Source organism: Leopardus geoffroyi, chromosome C1, assembly GCF_018350155.1.
Source record: "Leopardus geoffroyi isolate Oge1 chromosome C1, O.geoffroyi_Oge1_pat1.0, whole genome shotgun sequence".
Taxonomy (NCBI): domain Eukaryota; kingdom Metazoa; phylum Chordata; class Mammalia; order Carnivora; family Felidae; genus Leopardus; species Leopardus geoffroyi.
Genome location: NC_059328.1, coordinates 183,996,515 through 184,019,275, shown reverse-complemented (window position 1 = coordinate 184,019,275; position 22,761 = coordinate 183,996,515). Strand labels below are relative to the sequence as shown.

The following is a 22,761-nucleotide window of genomic DNA, read 5'->3' as shown; positions in this document are numbered from 1 at the left end:
TTTATTGGGGGTGGGGCGTTGAGTGGCTCAGGTCATGATCTCAGGGTTCATGAGTTTGAGCTCCACCTCAGGCTCTCTGATGTCAGCGCAAAGCCAGTTTCAGATCCCGTCTCCCTCTCTCTGCCCCTCCCCTGCTCACAATCTCTCTCTCAAAACTAAACGTTAAAAAAAGAAAGGAAGGAAGAAGAGAGAGAGGAAGAAGAGAGAAAGAAAAAGAAAGAAAAAAAGTTTATAGGGGCATCTGGGTGGCTGTCAGTTAAGCACCCAACTCTTGATTTTGGCTCAGGTCATGATCTCATGGTTTGTGGGTTTGAGCCCTGCATTGGGCTCTGTGCTAATAGTACTGAGCCTGCTTGGGACTCTCTCTTCCCTAATTCAATAAACTTAAGGGGGGAAAAAAAAAAAAAGGGGTGCCTGGGCGGCTCAAACAGCCAATTTCAGCTCAGGTCATGATCTCACAGCTCGTGAGTTTGAGCCCCACATCAGGCTGTGTCACAGCAAAGCCCCCTTCAGATCCTCTGTCATCCCCTCTGCCCCTCCTTGGCTCATGCTCGCCCTCTTTCAAAAATAAACATACATTAAAAAAATTTAAAAAAATTAATAAAGGCATTTTTTTCTCTTCCCATACGGAGAGCATTGATGACAAACTTACGTGCATATGTTATGGCCTCTGGAGTGTTGTACTAGGTAAAGCAAACACAAGCGCATAGATACTGGAGCCAGAACGCCTGGATATGTTGTATCCTGTCTCTACCACTTACTGCAATCTGGGTTCTGACCATACTTGGGAAACCTCATGGTTTATGTGGATGGCTAGATCAAGGCATTATTTGTGTGTTCCTGGGCTCCCTGACCAAAATACCATCCACATACTCTCATAATACCAGCTCAGATCCCAACCACTAACTTAGATTCTGAACCTGGGAGTTTATCTATGGTATTTGTTTATTTGTTTATTATTTATTTTTATGGTATTTATAAGGGTAGTGGTAAAGTACAGATTTTTATTTCCATCAAAAGAAAAGTAATATGTACAGGGACAAAAAAATATCTGGATGCTATCTGCCATTTAAAAACATTTTGTTATTTAAAAGGTAATTATATACAAGCTGCAGATACTCTGGAAAGATACTGCTTTACCTGTGTGAAGCCACAACCAGTTCCATGTGAGTAGACTGTAGGAGTACCTCACCACTGTATAACCAGCACCTGGCACACAGCAGGCACTCAAAACAGATTTACTGAAAAAAACTGATGCAAACGTGCTTTTAGGTAGCGAACGAATTATTGAGGTCCCCTGTTGATCTGAAGAAACAAAGTACTCTGGTTGGAAAGGTAATGCAAGGGGTTGTTAGGTGTGGAGTGAAAGGAGGGAAGAAGATCAACAATGATTAAAGGAAGACTGAATTTTGCCCAGATTTGTTTCATAAAATGCCACAATTAAACTTTACTAGGTCTATGTGAAATACATATTGAAATAATACAGGAGGATTTCAATAACCAGAATAACTGTACAAAAAATAAACAAATTAACTTTATTAAGTTACTACTTCACTCCTTAGACATTAATTTGTTTACAAAAATATGTTTGAAATACATTATTGAAAGTGAATACACACAATAAATAGAAAATAGGGATGCATGGTGCTGGAGATATATCAACCAACTTATCTTCATGTGTTGCCCACTGTTGTAGACAAAACCGGACACATAATCAGCATTACTGAAAGCAGTCAAAGTACCTGGGAGAGGGCTGCAAACTACAAGAAAAGTAGCTTAAAGATCTGGACCACTCACCAAAAAAATATTCACTGTTTAATCTGGGAGTTAATCTCACTATTGATAGCACTGAATTACCTACTACCCCTAAGAATAATTTAAAAATAAGAAAAGTGCCAAGGAACCTTCATTAACAGTATTTTTAAGTCTAAGTTTCTATTTTAAATATCTGATGATTACTCGAATATCCTAAGCCAAGAGGCAGGCCCTACGACAATAAGTTATAAATAGTCTGAATTTAATAACTTAAAGGTGATAATGGTTAACATAATACATACCGTGTGAGTATCTTAACTAACCACTTTCAGGTAAGGTCATAATTAAAAGGTTTAAGTTTACAGTTTCAATTTCTGGTTAAAAGTGATGACATCCTACTATTGTAAATATGCTAATAAACACATTACTTTGAATTACACTTGATTGAATTCTGTGTACACGTGGTTCCATATTCCAAGTGCAAATTCTCAATGGTGTAGGTTTATAATCAAAGCTGGGTTTAACAAATGCTTTCTAACTTCTGAAAGCAAATGATAAAAGCACTTCCTAAAAGTGAATAAAGTTATAAACAGGTGACCAGTTCTTTTTTCCCTTTACGTGTGATGAACTTCATGAAGCATTAATTCCCGAGGTATATTTGTTTCTGGACCATACAGCTTACATGCTCTTCTTTCAAAGGCAGCTACCATCTGCTTTACAACTTCGTCGAAAAACAATGTGGCAAGCTGAGAGTGCAGAAGGGAGCGGAATTCAAAAGAAATCTGTAGGAAAACGTTAATTATTTTAGGAGGATCTTTCTCTTACTCAATGTCTACTTAGGATAATGGTATTCACACTGTGAAATGGGCTGCTCGGCCTGTAAGGTAGAGTTGTACGGGTATATCTAGATGAGATTTTTACCACCCCTCAAAAGACGGAGACTTCTTTTCCACAGTAAGCACAACTACTGGCACAATAAGCCTAAGTAAACAAGGAGAGTGAATTTCATTTCAGGACAAAGAATCTGCTTTTATGCAGTTAAAGATAAAACTGGAAAAAAGCTTTGCTGAATGAATACCATTTCGGTCTGGCTTCTTTCTAATGTACCCCTTTTGGATATATCCTGTTTCCCAAAAGGAAATACAGAAGGGAAGTAACCCTTCTGATAAGGTATTCCTATGAGAAGTAGTAGCAAGAAGATGAGAAGAGAACTATTTATATCTCCTCAAGATAAAAGTCAAGGCAAGTGGTTCGAGAAAGAGTATTTTAAGGACTAAATATCCACTAACTTTTAAAACTGCTTTAATTTTCCATTTTGAAGTAATTTAAAATTTGTAAGAAAGTTGCAAAAATACTACAAAGATTTCTCATACACCCATTACCCAGATTCTCCTATTTAGAAAAAAAATGTTTTTGTTTTTTTTTTTTTAATTTTTTTTTTCAACGTTTATTTATTTTTGGGACAGAGAGAGACAGAGCATGAACGGGGGAGGGGCAGAGAGAGAGGGAGACACAGAATCGGAAACAGGCTCCAGGCTCTGAGCCATCAGCCCAGAGCCTGACGCGGGGCTCGAACTCACGGACTGCGAGATCGTGACCTGGCTGAAGTCGGACGCTTAACCGACTGCGCCACCCAGGCGCCCCAAAAATGTTTTTTTTTAAGTTTATTTATTTTTTTGAGAGAGAGAGTGAGCGAACACAAACAGGGGAGGGGCAGAGACAAGGAGAGACAAAATCCCAAGCAGGCTCCACACCATCAGTGCAGAACCCAATATGGGGCTCAAACTCACAAACTGTGAGATGACCTGAGCTCAGATCAGGAGTCAGATGCTTAACCGACTGCAGCACCCATGCACCCTTAGATTCTCCTATTTTAATGTTTTACAGATCCACAGTGCAATTATTAAAGCCAGGAAATTAAGAGAGAGTTAATGCTACTAGATAGTAACACTATTATCTAATCTACACAGGCCTTATTCAAATTTCCTCAACTGTCTCATTAATGTCCACTAATTTTTTTAATGAATTCAACTCAAGAGCTGAGAACAGCAGCATCAAAATTATGACTATTTCTGGGGCACCTGGGTGACTCAATTGGTTGAGTGTCCAATTTTGGCTCAGGTCATGAACTCACAGTCTGTGGGTTTGAGCCCTGTACTGGGCTCTGTGCTGACAGCTCAGAGCCTGGAGCCTGCTTCAGGTTCTGTGTCTCCCTCTCTCCCTGCCCCTCCCAAGCTCACACTCTGTCTCTGTCTCTGTCTCTCTCTGTCAAAAATAAATAATCATTAAAAAAACTTAAGGGGCGCCTAGATGGCTCAGTTGGTTAAGCATCTGACTTCGGCTCAGGTCATGATCTCAGTTTGTGAGTTTGAGCCCCACATCAGGCTCTGTGCTGACAGCTCGCAGCCTAGAGCCTGCTTCAGATTCTGTGTCTCCCTCTCTCTCTGCCCTCCCCTCACTCACACTCTGTCTGTCTCTCTCTCTCTCAAAAATGAATAAACATTTAAAAATTTTTTTAAAAAATTATGACTATTTCTTGAAATGCAATGCCTGAGTTGCAAATACAGAGAACAATTCATGTATTATCTGTTGGCAAAGAAAAGCCACAAGTGGCTCTAAGTTATCTATAGCTAAGGTGATGTGAACAAGAAAATACCATAGTCCCTATTTTAAAAACATATTTTCCCCTTTGCACTTTATCTCTGCACCACAAGATGTAGAAATCAATGTGCAGATTTCATTTGCTGTTAATAAACTGTTATTAAGCTGTTAGTAAATTCTTAATATGTGTCTTATAATCTATGGACCTGTAAAAATTAGAAAATAGAGAATGACTATTCAAGTTTTCAAGAAATAAAACAGAAAAAGAGAAAGATTCATTAGTATTCTTTCTTATAAAGTTAGTACAGAAAAAGGTATTCAACACTCAGAAATTTGAGATTTTCTGAAAGTGTCTTTCCGTAATCACTATGCACCTAAGATTAATTATGGCAACTGGATTCTAATAAATTGATTATTCCTTCTTCAACAAAACCTCACCTGATATTTGGAACAAACTGAGGGCTGTATGAGAGACTTACTGAAAAATCCAAGGTGCAAGTTCTTGGGTAGCCAGGAAGACCAGGGCTAAAACGCCAAACAGTCTCCAAATGATTGAAAAGTTTCCCGTCAGTACAGGATGCCTAGGACAAAATGAAAATACAACAGGTATAAAATACCATTTGGACTGTCCAGAATCTACAGTTGAGGATGATTTCTTTTTGAAATGTTTGTAGGTCAGACCACAGGTGATAAAAATATCTCATTTTCAGCTTGGTACTAGGAAGTGACCTCTTGCCAATATACGCCAAGATTGTCAGTGCTCGTTTTCACTGCTGCCACCCACTGTGCTTAGACATTCTCCAGGAGCAAAACAGGGAGTGATTTTTTTTGGAAGTTTATCTCTAGCCCTGCCACTTATAAGTAATCCTGAACAAGTTAATTTCCAACACCGTATTTCCTTAAATCTATAAAATGAGTATAATACCTATTTTATATCATCATATGATACAACTAAAATATTTATAAGGTATCTGGCACAGATCCCAAGTATAATTCTAGAATTCTTCTTTCCTACCCAAAGACTTCTCTTGTCAGTTACATTCACTCATTAGTCTCTATTTCTAAGGGCATCCGTGGTTCTAGTTTTCCTGAGAGTCTGGTCCTGACCAGCATCCCCTGATCCATTGCTTTCTAACCTCTAATCTCTTCAGTGCTCATGTTTATTTTGTGTATGTATACAATGAAACATAATACTTAGCAATACTATGTACAGTCCATCTTGATAGTTCCCATTCTGTCTCATTAAAAGAAGGCTAAGACCCACTTAAGAGTTGCCTCCTGCAATGTGAAAAATGGTGGCCAGGTTCATAGTCACTAGTCTATTGTCAGGACTGTTTACGACTCTGAATAAAGTTCAGCTTCTTTACTTACTATCCTAAGACGGTATCTGGGCCTTCATACTAGTAGACAACTGACCTCAAGAATATGTACCACTTTCCCTCAGCAGCAAACCGTCTTTTAAACCCTTGTTTCAAAGTCAACACATCCCTCCCCAATTAAGCCTTAAGTTTTCAGCTCTTTTGGCATATCCTGGGACCAATAAATGATCAAGCCCCTCTACCCCTTTTTTCTCTGTTAACTTATTCCCCTCAACACTTAGATTGTCCCTCCTCTGAGCCTATACACTACAGGTTGGCAAAAGGACTTGCATAGATAAACATTTTTCCCCAAAGTGTTATTTTTTCTTCCCTAGCTTCTGTCTCCCTAAACACAGAATGCAAGATTATTTGACTATATCTGACTATATCTCCACAAATAGTTCAAATTGGAAGCCAAAGAGCTTAAAATATATTTGATGTTTATTCTTCCTCTTCATCTAAAGCCTTCTGAGTCAGTTATCACATGAAAACATGGTAAAATCATTATAAAGATCAACTGCATCCATACTAAAAAGCATTTATGAAGAAATGCTCTATTTTCACATTCACAGAAGACAGTATTTTAATTTTTAAGGTGGAAACCAGTGAATGTTTTAAAATTTAGGGGGAGGAAAAAATAAATAAAATTTATTTAGACATGATAAAATAATAGTCATTAAAATGCTAACTACTTTATTTTTATTTTAGGGAAAGAGAATGAGCAAGAGGGAGGGAGAGCGAGAGTGAGAGAGAATGAATCTCAAGCAGGCTCCATGCTCAGTCCAGAGTCCACTGAGGGGCTTGATCCCACAACCATAGGATCATGACCTGAGCCAAAATTATAGACTTGAATGCTCAACTGACTGAGCCACTGAACTACTCTAATAGCTAAATTTAGTCATATTATGCTAAGTCACTGGGGAGAAGTGAAAATTTTCTTCAAGGAGTTTATTTTTGTTTTGTTTTTAGAGAGAGAGACCACACGTGTGCAAGCAGGGGAGGAGCACAGGGAGAGAGAGACTCTCAAGTGGGCTCCACACCGAGCCCAGAGCCTGATACAGGGCTTGGGGCTCAATCTCATGACAGTGAGATCATGACCTGAGCGGAAATCAAGAATCGGACGTTAAACTGAGTCATCCAGGTGCCCGAAAGAGTTTGGTTTTACTGGTAGTTCAGTAATGAGCATCTAATTTTCAAAAGCATCAAAAGTTTATTATAAATCTTATTATTTCAGTTATCCAACTTTCAGGTAATACATTCTACCCTTCTTTACAATCACATAAGATGCTTACAGGAAATTTAACAATGAAGGAAAAACTGCTACTGGGAATACTCACAATATACCACTTCCCTCTGACTACTTTTTCACAAAATGTGACAGTGCTGTACTCCTACGAATAATCTAGCCCAAGGACCCACAGGTTTTTACTGGTATGTTTAGACATGGCAAAAGGCTTCATTCCTAACAGGAGAGTTGCTGATCACAACAGGAGGTGTTATGATGATGACCTGCAACTAGCTGCTCTGACTGAACTGACCCAGACAATACAAACTATGGCATACAAAATTTTATATTGTATATTACACTCTTACTGTGACCCAGGCAGTAAGAGTCATTGAACGGTTGCCTCTATTAAATCTGCTGAAAACTTCCAAGGGCTTCTGGTCATTATAGATTCATGTACACTAGAATTACTGACACATCACAGGCACATCTGAGGCAACTAGTGATTCACCAAAAATGTCACATGGCTTCTCCTGCTCCCTTGGTTATAATGATTTTTATTCTATAGCACATGTGCGTATGAGGTATTAAAATCCAAAACGTGAACCCAGGGACAACAGAAAATTGAATATATATAGTTGTGTGTTATGCTCAAATATATCTTTCAACAATTGACACATTAAGTGAGGCACCTTATTTTATTTTTTTTAATGTTTATTATTTTTTTTATGTTTATTTATTTTTGAGAAAGAGAGACAAAGCATGAGTGGGGAAAGGGAAGAGAGAGAGGGAGACACAGGATCCGAAGCAGGCTGCAGGCTCTGAGCCATCAGCACAGAGCCTGATGCGGGGCTTCAACTCGTCGACCGCAAGATCATGACCTGAGCCGAAGTCAGATGCTCAACCGACTGAGCCACCCAGGTGCCCCCAATGTTTGCTTATATTTGAAGGAGAGACAGAGTGTGAGCAGGGAAGGGGCAGAGAGAGAGAGAGAGAGAGGGAGACACAGAATCAGAAGCAGGTCCCAGGCTCTGACAGGTCCCAGCTGTCAGCACAGAGCCCAATGTGGGGCTTGAACTCACGGACTGTGAGATCATGACCTGAGCCGAAGTCAGATGTCCGACTGAGCCACCCAGGCACCGCTATGAGGCAGCTTATTTTAATGAAAAATACCTTTGCAATTTGACACAAACAGTGTGAATTTGCATAAGGTTCTTAATTTTACTAAGCCTCATAAAATTGAGATAGCAATGATAACTTCATACATGTTATTATGAAGATTTTTTTTTTCTAATACAGTTTCCTCCCTCCTTGGCAGTAGTGTAAGTTACTGAGATTATGAGGAACATCTCTGGATCTGCAATAACCCAAAAAGACAGTAATGAGAACTTCTTAAGCACAAAGCTCTCATGACTCCCATCACTGTAGTATTGGTGCTGAGGCCACACAAAGATGAAAAAGAGAAGCTTCCACTCACTCAAGTAGCTCAACCTTGTCAAGCAGAAATCAGATGAAGAAATAAATTATATTGCAGAGTGATAAGAGAAACAAAACATGTACAAAGCCCAGACGAATCTCCGAAGTAGGACTGATTATTTATATTAAGGAAAGGGAGAAAGCAACATCAGACAGCTAGAATTTGAAGGACTACTAGGCAAAGAATTAAGTTTCAAGAGTGAGAAGTATGCAAAGGCACAGGGCCGCACAATAAGCACCGTATGGTGCATTCATGGAACTTGAAGATGGAAGGTACTGCCTGAACATTTAGTATATTTGTGTGTGTGTGTGTGTGTGTGTGTGTGTGTGTGTGTGTGTATGTGTGTGTGTGTAGTGTGTACTGGGGAAGGGGTGGGGAACAACAATAAAGCAGATGACTTAATCTTGTATGTATTAAGAAGCAAGGGAAGGTGTATCAACTATACTTCAATTAAAATAAAAAGCTAGTGAAGGAAAGAAAAAGCTAGGGGGAGAAAATTGAGGGTTATTATTTTTTTTCTCAAGAATTCTTTTAGTTAGATATAGAATATGAAGATTTAAGTTATAAGAGATTAACGTCAGGGGCACCTAGGTGGCTTATTCGGTTGGGTATCCAGCTCTTGATTTTGGTTCAGGTCATGAATGGTTCGTGAGATTAAGCCTGACAGCATGGAGCCTGCTTGGGATTCTCTCGCTCCCTCTCTCCCTCTGTCAGTCCTCTGATTGTGCTCTCTCTCTCTCTCAAATAAACAAACATTTAGAAAAAGAGAGACTGAGGTCAGGAAACAGAAAAACACTTTCAGATTATATAGATATTCACTGGTGTCAGAAAGACTGAGCTGGAGTCTTGGCTCTGTAACCTTTGGTAAGTTACCTAACTCTTCTAAACCTTAATCTGCTTAACTATATGATGGAGAACAGTAACATTTGAATCTCAAAGGGCTGTTTGGAAGATTAAACAAGTAATTGAAGTGCTTTAAAGCACTACAAAGAGCTCAATAAATGTTAGCTAATGTGAGAGGCAGTGCAGTATAGTACTAAAAATCTCCAAAACTATGAGGAAAAAGATGGAAATATTCATAATGGCAAAGCCCCAGAGTGGCACAGCCTTTTATATGAGTTCAAGTTGTGAGAGGATGAGGGTGGACTCCAAAGTCAGCCTCACTGGACAGTAGACTCTCTGATATGAGAGCTGCACCTCCTTCAATGCCTAACAAGGAGCTGACGAAGGCATTTAGCTCTGGCCAATTACCAAGAAATGATATTTTGTGGGCATAAAACACAACTACACTTTAAGTATTTGGCCACGAAACTCTAGGAATTCAAAAGAACTCTATGTAATTCTGCCACTTTGTGTATTTAAGCCTCAGTACCTTTTCTATATGTGCATTCTCCTTTGACAAGGTAAAATAATCAATAGAATGCATGTAATAGCACTTGGCATTTCAGTACCGCCACATGGCAGTATGACCTTGACAGTGTTCATGTTCTCATTTATATCTTTTCTACCTTCATTCTCTCACCACTGTCCTTTCCTTAACTTAAAAAAAACAAAAAATCAAAAAAACAAACTAGCGCAAAAATTAAAACAGTTCTCACTTGTGCGGTCCAATCTTTTCTAAGGGGCAATAGTCCTCAACTGAAGAAAAAAAAGAAAAAGCTTCTTATTTCCATATTCTAGTCAAATTTCTATTTGGCAAGAATAACACCAATACTGGATAAAACAGCACAGTTAGAAGACATAAGAAATCATTTGTTTTTTCCTTCCTTCTCTGATTAGTTTAGGGACATTCTTTCAAGCTATTATACTTTAACTCACTTGATATAATCAACATTTGGGAAAGATTTAAAAACAACAAAAACTAAAACTATTACCTTTACCAAATGTGGTTTCACCAAGGTTACTACTGATGTATAGCGCTCCAACACAGGTGGAAACCCAATTTCTAATCGTGTTTTGCAATATCCAGTTCTCTTTGATATTACATCTGATTTTTTGCACCAAGGAACAAAATGCTTGTAATCTTCCATTCCTGATACCACATCATACATTTCCTGCATAGAATATCTTAAAAAAAAAAAAAAAAAGAGAAAGAGAGAAAGGTGTTAACTGCACCTAGTTATATGGCATACATATATTTTAAATTGAATATGAGGGGCACCTGGGTGCCTCACTCAGTTAAGCATCTGACTCTTGACTTAGGCTCAGGTCATGATCTCGCAGTTCATAAGGCTGAGCCCCACATTGGGCTCTGCACTGACTCAGCAAAGCTGGCTTGGGATTCTCTTTCTTTCTCAACGCCTTCCCAACTTGCTGCCTCTCAAAATAAATAAACAAACTTTAAAAAATAATTAAAAGGGGCACCTGGGTGGCTCAGTCAGTTAAGCATCTGACTTCGGCTCAGGTCATGATCTCACGGTCCGTGAGTTTGAGCCCCACATCAGGCTCTGTGCTGACAGCTCGGAGCCTGGAGCCTGCTTCAGATTCTGTGTCTCCCTCTCTCTGACCCTCCCCTGTTCATACTCTGTCTCTCTCTGTCTCAAAAATAAATAACCGTTAAAAAATAATAATTAAAATAATTAAAAAATAAAAAATTATAATCAAATATATAAAGTTTACTTATTAATTTATTTTAGTAATCGCTATACCCAATGTGGGGCTTGAACTCACAATCCTGAAATCAAGCATTGCATGCTCTTCTGACTGAGCCAGCCAGACAACCCCTCCTTTTTTTAAGTTTATTTATTTATTTTTATTAAAAAAAATTTTTTTTTAAATATTTATTATTTTGAGAGAAAGACACCATCAGCAGGAGGAGGGACACACAGAGAGGAAGACACAGAACCTGAAGCAGGCTCCAGGCTCTGAGCTGCCAGCACAGAGCCCAACGCGCCGTTCGAACCCACAAACCTTGAGATCATGACCTGAGCCGACGTGAGACACTTAACTAACTGAGCCACCCAGGCACCCCTGTTTTTTTAAGATCAAATATACACTTTAGAGCAAAGAAATTTACAATGTATTGTTACATGAAAAAAAGCACACTACAAAGTAGACAGGATATGCACGATTCTATTATCCATTTAAGAAAAATTATACATAGGGGTGCCTAGGTGGCTCAGTCGGTTAAGCATCTGACTTTGGCTCAGGTCATGATCTTGCAGTTTGTGGGTTCGAGACCCATGTTGGGCTCTGCGCTGACAGCTCAGAGCCTGGGGCCTATTTCGGATTCTGTGTCTCCCTCCCTCTCTGACCCTCCGCCATTCATGCTCTGTCTCTCTCTGTCTCAAAAATAAACGTTAAAAAAAATTAAAAAAGAAAAATTATATGTAAATTCTATATTTCTCACTTTTAAATACCTGATGTTTACTTCTTCCTGAAACTAATTGTTAGGGTAACAGACTATGTGCAATGAAAATCTGGAAGGACACAGATTCAACAATAGTTTTTAACTCAAGAAAAAGAAGTAGGAATAAAGATCGACTCTCTTAGTACATATTCTTATATATTGTTAGATTTTTATACAAGTATGTAGTATTTTTGTAATTAAAAAAAAAGGAAACTATTCTAGAACATACAGGAAACATCTCATTCTTTTCATGAGCCAGCATAACACTCCATCAACCCAAACCTGACCAAGAACATAAAAAATAAAATCTATAGACCAATGTCACCTGTGACTACTAAGGCAAAAATTCTAATTATCAGCAAATAAAATCCAGAAATACATTTTGAAAAAAACATTATCAAATGCAACTCTTTTAAAGATGCACAGATGGCTTAACACTAAGAATTATATTATTATAACCATATTAACCAAAAGAAAAATTGTGATTCCTTCCATAAATGGTAAAATACCAAAAGCATTCTCATTAGAGTTAGAAATAAAACAAAGATGCTAGTTATCATTGTTATGTAACATTGTTCTGAAAGTATTAGCTGAAGTAAAATCAGAGTATGAAATATGAGGCATATGTATGGAGAAGAATAAGACAAGAGTATCAGTTGGCAGGTGATATGACTATCAATTCAGAAGATAAGCAATTCAGAATTCAGAAAGGTAACCTGTTAAAGACCTTTAAAAATAAATACTTTTCCTACACTAACAAGAACCAGTTATAAAACAGCACAGAATTGCAAAATACCTACAAATAAATTCAACAAAAAAACTTAAGGGCCTAAATGTAAAACAAACAGAAACAACAACAGTCTATGGATACAAAAAGACGAGCGGATGATGAGAGCCAGATACATATTATTCTTATAAAAACTGAACACTGTTAAAACATAATTCACCTCAAAACGGTAATAGGAATTTACACCACCACCAAGACCATGATGGCTGGGACTATAATTCTGCCCCCCTCCAATCCCTTCAATAAGTACACGGTCATAATCAACCAGGCCACACCCTACAACTACCCAGTGCCCCTCCCAGATGATGGGAACATGCCCAAGGTGTCCAGCCACCCCCAGGACTCCGGGCCCAAGTCTGGAGTGGCTGAAGAAACGGTGAGCACCTCCAGTTGCAGGGAGGACACATCCTCCCATGGCCAATAATATGTGAAAAGTGAAAGAAGAAAAATTATACAGGAATTTAAACAATCCCAATCTAAATTACAAAAGGGAAGTTTCAGAATAAGACAGAATGAGTCTTTATGAATGTTTAAATTAATCTTTATGAGCATGAAATGAGGCCCACACCAGAGGGGAGGGAAAATCATCCTACCCCTTTGGTTTTAGTTACTTTGAAATAAAGGCCAAAGTAAGTCCCATGAAGAAGTATGAAACCTTGTAGCCTGGAACTTAATTGTTATAAAAATAGTCTACAACAACTCAGAAAGCAGTATATACAGCATAGTGGTCAAGGAGATGGACTCAGGAAGGACTGTGCTCAAGTATCAACCCTAAAACATAGTAAGCCACATGACCCTGGGTAGGCTGTTTAACCTCTCAATTTTATGTTCTTCATCCATAACTAAAAAGTACCTCTACAGGGTTCTTCTGAGGGTTAAGTGAAATCGTTTTGCCATACTGCACAATGCTTAATAAGCACTTAATAAACGGTAGCTAATATGTGTTTATGTCAAATACAGGGGGAAAAGATAAGATAGAAATCACTGGATAAGGCCAATTTGCAATAAAAAGAATTTTAGCCTGAGAAAGAATAAGGAAGCAAGCAATAATAAGTAAATACGTTGGAAAAAATAATCTTTGAAAAAAAAATCTTTGGAATCATACTTCATGTACATTATCTCTCTGAGCTTCAGTTTCCTCATCTCTATAATAGGAATAACAACACCTAATATACATGGCTCTTGTGAGAATTAAATGAAACAGTAAAGTACCCAGTAATAGCTGTCAAATGCCAGGTACACAGTAAAAGAAGATATTAACAGTGATTCAAAAGTAAAGCAAACCAGGGGTGCCTGGGTGGCTGAGTTGGTTTAGCATCTGACTCTGGATTTCAGCTCAGGTCCTGATCTCACAGTTTGTGGGTTTGAGCCCTGTATTGGGCTCTGTGCTGGCAGCTTGGAGCCTGCTTGGGATTCTCTCCCTCTCTCTGCCCCTCCTCTGCTCATGCATGGGCTCTCTCTCAAAATAAATAAATAAATATTTTTTTTTTAAAAAGTAGACCAATTCACTATTAATCTTTTTATTGCCATTCCTTTTTTTAACTGATACCAGCTCTGGCAAAGATGTCTACCTATCCAATTATTTAGGCTCACTTCACATGGTATACTTGCTGGGAAGAAGATGCCCATCAGGAGGCTACTATTTCCTGGCACAAAAACAGACACTCAGATCAATGGAACAGAATAGAGAACCCAGAAATGGACCCACAAATGTATGGCCAACTAATCTTTGACAAAGCAGGAAAGAATATCCAATGGAATAAAGACAGTCTCTTCAGCAAGTGGTGCTGGGAAAACTGGACAGCGACATGCAGAAGAATGAACCTGGACCACTTTCTTACACCATACACAAAAATAAACTCAAAATGGATGAAAGACCTCAATGTAAGACAGGAAGCCATCAAAATCCTCGAGGAGAAAGCAGGCAAAAACCTCTTTGACCTCAGCCACAACAAGTTCTTACTCAACACATCTCTGGAGGCAAGGGAAACAAAAGCAAGAATGAACTACTGGGACCTCATCAAAATAAAAAAGCTTCTTCTGCACAGCAAAGGAAACAATCAGTAAAACTAAAAGGCAACCAACAGAATGGGAGATCTGCAAATGACACATCAGATAAAGGGTTAGTATCCAAAATCTATAAAGAACTTATAAAACTCAACACCCAAAAAACAAATAATCCAGTGAAGAAATGGGCAAAAGACATGCATAGACACGTCTCCAAAGAAGGCATCAAGATGGCCAACCGACACATGAAAAAATGCTCAACATCACTTATCATCAGGGAAATACAAATCAAAACCACAATGAGATACCACCTCACACCTGTCAGAATGGCTAACACTAACAACTCAGGCAACAACAGATGTTGGCGAGGATGCGGAGAGAGGAGTTCCTCTGTACTGCTGGTGAGAATGCAAACTGGTGCAGCCACTCTGGAAAAGAGTATAGAGACTCCTCAAAAAATTAAAAATAGAACTACCCTATGACCCAGCAATTGCACTACTAGGTATTTATCCACGGGATACAAGTGTGCTGTTTCAAAGAGACACATGCACCCCCATGTTTATAGCAGCAGTATCAACAATAGCCAATGTATGGAAAGAGCCCAAATGTCCATCGACGGATAAATGGATAAAGAAGATGTGGTATATATATATACAATGGAGTATTACTTGGCAATCTAAAAGAATGGAATCTTGCCATTTGCAACTATGTGGACGGAACTGGAAAATATTATGCTAAGTGAAATTAGTCAGAGAAAGACAAATATCATATGACTTCACTCACATGAGGAATTTAAGATACAAAACAGATGAATATAGGGAAGGGAAGCAAAAAGAATATACAAACAGGGAGGGGGGACAAAACATAAGAGACTCTTAAATATGGAGAACAGAGGGTTGCTGGAGGGGTTGTGGGAGTGGGGATTGCTAAATGGATAAGGGGCATTAAGGAATCTACTCCTGAAATCGTTGTTGTACTATATGCTAACTAACTTGGATATAAATTAAACAATAAACAGATTAAAAAAAAAAAAGGAGGCTACTATTCCCAGTACCCCTCTTGCATGTAGATGGGATTATGTAACTAGTTCTTCCCAATAATCCCTTCCAAATCAATATGGTTTAGAATCAGGTATATCTTTTTAAGAGACTCTGAAGACTAAGGAATTACAAAGGTACAAGTTAGATGGAGCCCGGTTCATAAATTGCTGTGCATGGATGGGGAGTACTCACTTGAACTTTACATAAGGAAGAAATAAACTTTTGGGTTTTACCTATATAGCTGCTAGCTTTACCTTAACCAATACAGTGACTTAGCCAGTAATAAAGGTGATTTTTTTTTTTTAATTTTTTTTTTTCAATGTTTATTTATTTTTTTGGGACAGAGAGAGACAGAGCATGAACGGGGGAGGGGCAGAGAGAGAGGGAGACACAGAATCGGAAACAGGCTCCAGGCTCTGAGCCATCAGCCCAGAGTCTGACGCAGGGCTCGAACTCAAGGACCGCGAGATCGTGACCTGGCTGAAGTCGGACGCTTAACCGACTGCGCCACCCAGGCGCCCCAATAAAGGTGATTTTAGTGACAAAAGTGGAGTCTGCTGAAAGTCCTTTACTACAGAAAACTTTACTACAGAAGGGCAAGAGCAAGTGGAAAAATTCATGAAATGCACTTTTACAAGAATTCATGTAATACTTAATGGCCTGTTAAGAATTAAGACCCCCTTGTAGAAATTCCCCTATGAACAGATGCTGTATTTCTGGTTTAGCAGAACTGCAGTCTCTCTATTCTCTCCTGTGTATATGCCTAGATCAGGGGTCAAACCTGGCCTATTGCCTTGTTTTGTAAATAAAGTTTTATTAGCACATAGCCACACCCACTTATTAACTACAGGCTATAGTAGTAGGTCTTTTGGGCTATAATTCCAATGACAGAGTTGAGTAGTTGCTACAGAGATAGTATGGTCCACAAAACCTAACATATTTACTCTCTGGCCCTTTACAGAAAAAGTTTGCTAACCTACGCTCTAGGTGGTAGGAGCCTCTTAGCACATCTGCATGTTACTTACCTATGCATGTGTATATGTTAGGGAGCTATATAAACATATTGGGCCCAACAAATCACTAATGTTGCCACTACAGAAATGAACAGTGTACAAAAATACAGGTCATAAACAGTTCAGTTATTTCCTTTATATGTCAAGATTTAAATCTATCCTATAAAGTCACTACATAATTATGTTAATTCAACAAATATTTATAAAACAGCAAAAACTATGGAAAGGCCAATCCAGAAAAACCAGAGCTTACTCTGTAAGAAAAAAATCCAGAAAAAAAAGTCATGATACAAGAAAGTTATTATATACAAACCCTATAATTCTCCTCTCTGAATATTCTTTTCTTTTGTTTATTAATGGCGCAGAAATTCTGAAGAAAGTTCTTGCATATATCTCCTTAGGCAAAACTAAGGAGGTATATAGTGGAAGAGTTCTGCTCATCAGTATACCACAGGAAGCAAAATATCTAAAAGACAAAAAATTACCTGATTTAGAATGGCATTGAAAATTAAGAGGAAACACAAATTACAGACTGTAAAATACTATCACACTTTATTTTTTTAAAGTAAGCTCTACACCCAACGTGGGTCTCAAACTCATGACCATGAGATCAGGAGTTGCTGCTCCACCAACTGCGCCAGTCTGGCTTCCCAGTAACTATCACACTTTGGAAGGCTTTGCAACTTTAGAATATTACACACACACACACACACACACACACACACACAGAATTGTGTGCACATGCATGCGCAAGCACACAGAAAAAAAATTTATTAAGTACCATGAAGAAAACTAAACATAACAGCTTACAGTTTGGGTTAGAAGTTCCTGGCACAAAAGGGATCTCTCCCAGAAAGTTGGCTTTCAGTCTACCATCACGTGTTACAACATATTCTTCCCATACACTTGCTAGAATATTCATCAACTATTTTCTCTTTATTTGTTAATGTAAACTCTTCCCCCAATGTGGGGCTTGAACTCATGACCCCGAGGCCATGAGTCCCATGGTCTACTGACTGAGCCAGCCAGGTGCCCCTCATCATCTATTCAACTCATCTATCCAGGTTGTTTTCTCAGCTGGATCCACAGAGTTTCTTTAATTCCTTTTTTTTTTTTTTTTTAATTTTGAGAGAGAGAACATGCACACAAAAGTGGGGGAGGGGCAGAAAGAGGGAGGAGAGAGAGAGAATCCCAAGCAGGCTCCCCAGCGTAAGCAAAGAACCTGACATGGGCTCAAACTCAAGAATCTTGATATCATGACCAGAGCCAAAGTTGGACACTTAACCGATTAATCCAGCCAGGTGCCCCAGGTTCCTTAATTCTTGACCCACTCTGAGACTTGATATTGGAAATCTAGTGGCCCTCTCAGAACTGTTGCTCTATACTCCTTTACCTTCCAGTCTCCCTTTCAATGCGTATATGTAAAAACACATATCAAAGAAATTAGAATATTAGTTGTTTGGGTGCTTCTAAATATAGGTGCCTGATACACTTGTTTTCACCTGAATATTTCTGCCTTTCCCTAATGAGATTATTGTATAACTATTTTATACTATTATTTATGTATTAGTTCACATACTCATTGAGATCCTGTTCTGTGCTAGGCACTAGGGATGTAATGGTAAAAATAAAAATTAACTGTATGAGAATTACTTTGTAGTTGAGCATTCAAAAGAAGTGCTAAGAAAGAAAGGGGGTGGGGACACGTAATTAGGAGCTCCTTTTGATAGGGCAGTCTCAGAAGTCCTCTCACGTTATACTTCAGCTGAAATATAACAGGAGTTAGCCATATAAAGAGAGAAATAGGTATGAATGTACATAATAAATGTGTATGTGTATGCATACACACACAGTGTATGTGAGTGTAGTATATGGAAGGAGGGGAGGTAGGCAGGGGGCATTCCAGGTAGTAGGGAAAGAGCCTGGCAGTATCCACAGACTGAAAAAGACTAACAGTGTAGTATCTATCAGTAAAGCAAGCCAGGAGAGTACTATGAAATAATATTAAACTGGCTGGAGCTAGATCATGCTGGGAATTATTAGCCAGGATAAAGCAATTTGGATTTTATCCTCAATGAGAAGCTTTTGGAGAATTCCAAGTAAAAGAGTACTATTTCATTAGATCAAATCTTCAAATTATTTTTTAAAAGGGGAATGGAGGGCCTGGTGAAATCTTATGTCATCATACATAAAATTTGCTTTATAAATAGAATTTACACATAAATAAAATTTCTTTGGACATAGACACCCTACAATTTGGCTGGAGAGGAAGAAACAATCAAGTTAAACAAGGAATAGTTGAAGAAATTGGGAATAGTCAGCCAGAAGGATGATACCTGAGGTATGGTTCCAAAACATAAACAAGAAGCCCAATCGGAGGGAGACAAATTTAGGCTCCATAATACAGGAAAGAACTTTTGATAATTCCTTTTTTAAAAAATATACATTTATTTTTGAAAGAGAAAGCGTGTGCCTGCGTTGTCAGCAGACACACACACACACCCACACACACGAGCAGAGGAGGGGCAGAGAGAGGGAACAGAGGATCTGAAGCAGGCTCTGTGCCGACAGCAGAGTCCAATGTGGGGCTCCAACTTAGAAACCGTGAGATTATGACCTGAGCCGAAGTTGGTTGCTTAACTAATTAAGCCACCCAGGTGCCCCAAGAAAGAACTTTTGAACAATTAAGACTCTTTATAAAAATTAGGTGGTCTTATTCCAGACAATGAAATAAAGGTTAATGAAAATGGTTAAGCTAAACACTGATAACTATTTGTCAAAATGTAATGGTAAAGAAATCAGACATGTGAACTATATAGGTGAACTTACTGGCCTCTTTTTAAGACTTTAAAAGGATTTTTCATCCAACTGTAACTAACACTTCAAAATATAAACAAGGGGATAAAAATATTGCAAAACAAGACAGCTTTCTAAATTCTAGGGTTTTAGGACATCACAAGTAGTATTTGATTTTTTAACGATGGTAAGAGCATATTTTAAAGATATCTCTATTATTTTTAATCAAAAGAGATTTTAGATAAATTCATCTCCTAGAGAGAAAAATATGTTACCAATTTAGATAGATTCATCTAGAGAGAATAAAGGTGTTAAGTGTTTCCAAAAATCTTTAAAAATATGATTAGTTATGTAAATCTTATTTTAAAGGCAGAGATAATATTAAAATAAGCCTATTGTGGGGCACTTGGATGGCTCAGGTCATGATCTCACAGTTGGGATAGAGCTTCACGTTGGGCTCTGTGCTGACAGCATGGAGCCTGCTTGAGATTTTCTCCCTCTTCCTCTCACTCTCAAAATAATTTTAAAAAAGAGCCTATTGTGATTTTTTTTTTTTTAGAGTAAAACTACAGAGTTTTCTTAGAAGTAGGATAATACCGGGGCACTTGGGTGACTCAGTTAAGCTTCTGACTTCGGCTCAGGTCAGGAACTCGAGGTTTGTGAATTCGAGCTTCGCGGCAGGCTCTGTGCTGACAGCTCCAGAGCCTGGAGCCTGCGTGGGAATCTACGTCTCCCTCTCTCTCTGTCCCTCCCCCATTCATGCTCTCCCTCTCTCAAAAATAAAAAATAAACATTAAAAATTTTTTTAAGAAAGTGGGATTATACCAACGTAAGTGAATGACAGTTACTCTGCTAAATGAAGCAGATCAGTGGAAATAACATAATTCGGCAATTAATTTAGCTTCTCCTTTAAAAAAAATTTTTTTTAAGGTTTACTCATTTTTGAGAGACAGAGCACGAGCAGGGGGAGGGGAGAGAGAAAGTGAGACACAGAATCCGAAGCAGGCTCCAGGCTCTGAGCTGTCAGCACAGAGCCTGACACAGGGCCCAAACCCATAACCCACGAGATCATGACCTGAGCCGAAGTCAGACGCTCAACTGACTGACTTCAGCTCAGGTCATGATCTTAGGGTTCGTGAGTTCGAGCCCCATGTCAGGCTCTGTGAAGACAGCTTGGAGTTCGGATTCTGTCTCAATCTCTCTGCCCCTCCCCCACTCACACTGTGTGTGTGTGTGTGTGTGTGTGTGTGTGTGTGTGTGTGTCCCTCTCTCTCTCAAAAATAAATAAATATTTAAAAATATTTAAAAAAGAAGCCACATAAAATAATTTCGGATCTCTGTTCGTCATATTGATTACAAACCAAATCTGGTGTACAAAATACCTGATCACCTGTTCCCTTTCTAGGACATTCTTTAGCTGTCTTTGTTATAACAGTTTTACCTATTTTCCCCACTTTTGTTACCTATTATCAGAAGCCAATTATGTGACAGATATTGAAAACACTTATTAATAATTTTCTGATAAATCAGTATCAGAAAAGGCAGCATTTCTGTGATAAACCTTTATTTAAAAAAGATGAAACCGTTGCTCCTGAGAGATGAACTGGTTGTCTATGAAGCTTTTCACTGTATATGGTTTTGAATTTTGTATCAAGTTTATGTAATACCATGGCCCCAACCTCCCACTCTACCTCCCCCAAAAGAAAACACACACACACATACACATATACATATAAAAACCCTTATACAATCTGATTACAACTCTAAAGGAAATACCTGTGTTTAAAGCAAGCTAATAGTTTTCCTGATGAGTCTGCATACTATGGTTACAAGCCCTGGACCGCACATCTATTTTCACACACTATCAAGAATGATGTCTTAAAAAAAAAAAAAAAAAAAAAGAATAACGTCTTCAACTGTAATGAAGAGCCATACAGTCATATATATCGTTAAACCATGATATTAAAACTGAATCAGAGGAAGGACAGTTTTTTGTTACTAAACTTCCGATACTACATCTCACCCTACTATAATAAACGCCACAACCTATGTTAGTGCTTGCGCCTAAAATGAGCTCATAAACTCCCTCCCTCTTCATTATTATAAATAGTAAATACTTGTCTTGGAATTTAAACCTTAATGTAATCACTAAAACAATTTTTTTTCTTAAAACTGATTAGAACTACTTTTTCAAGTTATTTCCTTTAACAAGACTTCAGTTTCAACCAGTATTTGTTTAAAAATATTTAGAGTTGGCTGGGGGTTTGATACTTGAAAAATTCTTTAAATCTAAATTCTTGGAGTTCAACATTTGTGCTTTCTCCCTTCATCCTGTACTGTTTACAACTGAATACATTTTAAATACTAACTTTAGTTTTCGAGCATTAATTTATTACAAAGTCATCAGGAAAAGGAAACTAAGCGGTGAAGTATGGAATCATTCATGTCTCCACCTCCACCCACCAAAAAGGAGCCAACCAGGAAAATCCAAAGCTGGTTCAAGGTTACAGGACCTCTAAGTTACGAGCGGGGAAAAAAAATCCAGGTCCCCTACTATGGCTACATTTAGTTTTGCAAGCACCAAAGGGTGGAAGCAAACGTCTCCTACCAAAAACTGGGAAAGTATGTCTGGCCACTTGGCACCCTAGAGGAAAAGAAGGAGGCTCACCGCCGGGCCACAAACTCCCACAGCCCGGGCACCCAGCAACTCTGAGGCAAAGTTAAAAGAGCAGCAACAGCAGCAGGCCGTAGGGGAGGAGACCGGAAGAGCTCCAAGTTACCCTTTTTTCCGAATTGCTCTATCAGCTGCTGCTAAAGTCGCTCCGCCGATGATTCACTACCTCTCGCGAGGGAAGCGAGTCACCAACTCAGACGGGTGTCTGGAACAGGCCCACGAACCTCTGGCCGGGGTGATGGGCGCAAAACCTGAACTCCTCAAACGCAGGAGACCCTCTTCCTCTGGAGACGCGGAAACGCATCCGGTCAGGCTCCCCCTCGTCCCAAGTCTCCTCGGTCCCCCAATTCAGCAAGCCGGGGCCGAAGGCTACCCTCACTGCAGCACCCCCGTTGTTTATTACCTGACGTTCCGGGTAGGCCTCTGCGCCGGAGCCGGGGTTCCGGCCGCTGCTGTCGACTTTGGACGGCATCCCGAAACCACCTTTCTCAGGGCCCCCTGACCGGCCCGAGCTGCCATGATAGTCTCACTGAAGCCGGTCCGCACCTCCGGGACCTGGTCCTCGGTGCCGCCCTTCTGTGGCCCGCGGAGCCGCCCGGCTCCGGCGCCTTCCAACCAATCAGTGGGCCCCTTGAGCTGCCAGACACGCCCTCTCTTCCCATCCCGAAAGCGCATAACT

General features: G+C 39.1%; 1 protein-coding gene across 3 annotated transcripts; it reads right to left on the bottom strand.

The window, feature by feature from the left end:
- Positions 1 to 1,512: 1,512 nt before the first annotated feature.
- On the bottom strand, positions 1,513 to 22,759 carry COQ10B (coenzyme Q10B). 3 transcript variants are annotated; one of them, XM_045480622.1, is made up of 6 exons: positions 22,486 to 22,599; positions 21,185 to 21,285; positions 16,926 to 17,078; positions 10,291 to 10,483; positions 4,836 to 4,937; positions 1,513 to 2,537 (listed from the first exon to the last, which is right to left on the bottom strand). In XM_045480622.1, the coding sequence occupies exons 3-6, from the start codon at positions 17,051 to 17,053 to the stop codon at positions 2,370 to 2,372; spliced, it is 591 nt and encodes a 196-aa protein (XP_045336578.1). In that variant the 5' UTR covers positions 17,054 to 17,078; positions 21,185 to 21,285; positions 22,486 to 22,599; the 3' UTR covers positions 1,513 to 2,369. The 3 variants fall into 3 exon arrangements, with proteins under 3 accessions (XP_045336578.1, XP_045336576.1, XP_045336577.1); XM_045480620.1 differs by lacking the exon at positions 21,185 to 21,285 and having other exon boundaries at positions 22,486 to 22,759; XM_045480621.1 differs by lacking the exons at positions 16,926 to 17,078; positions 21,185 to 21,285 and having other exon boundaries at positions 22,486 to 22,740.
- Positions 22,760 to 22,761: the final 2 nt, after the last annotated feature.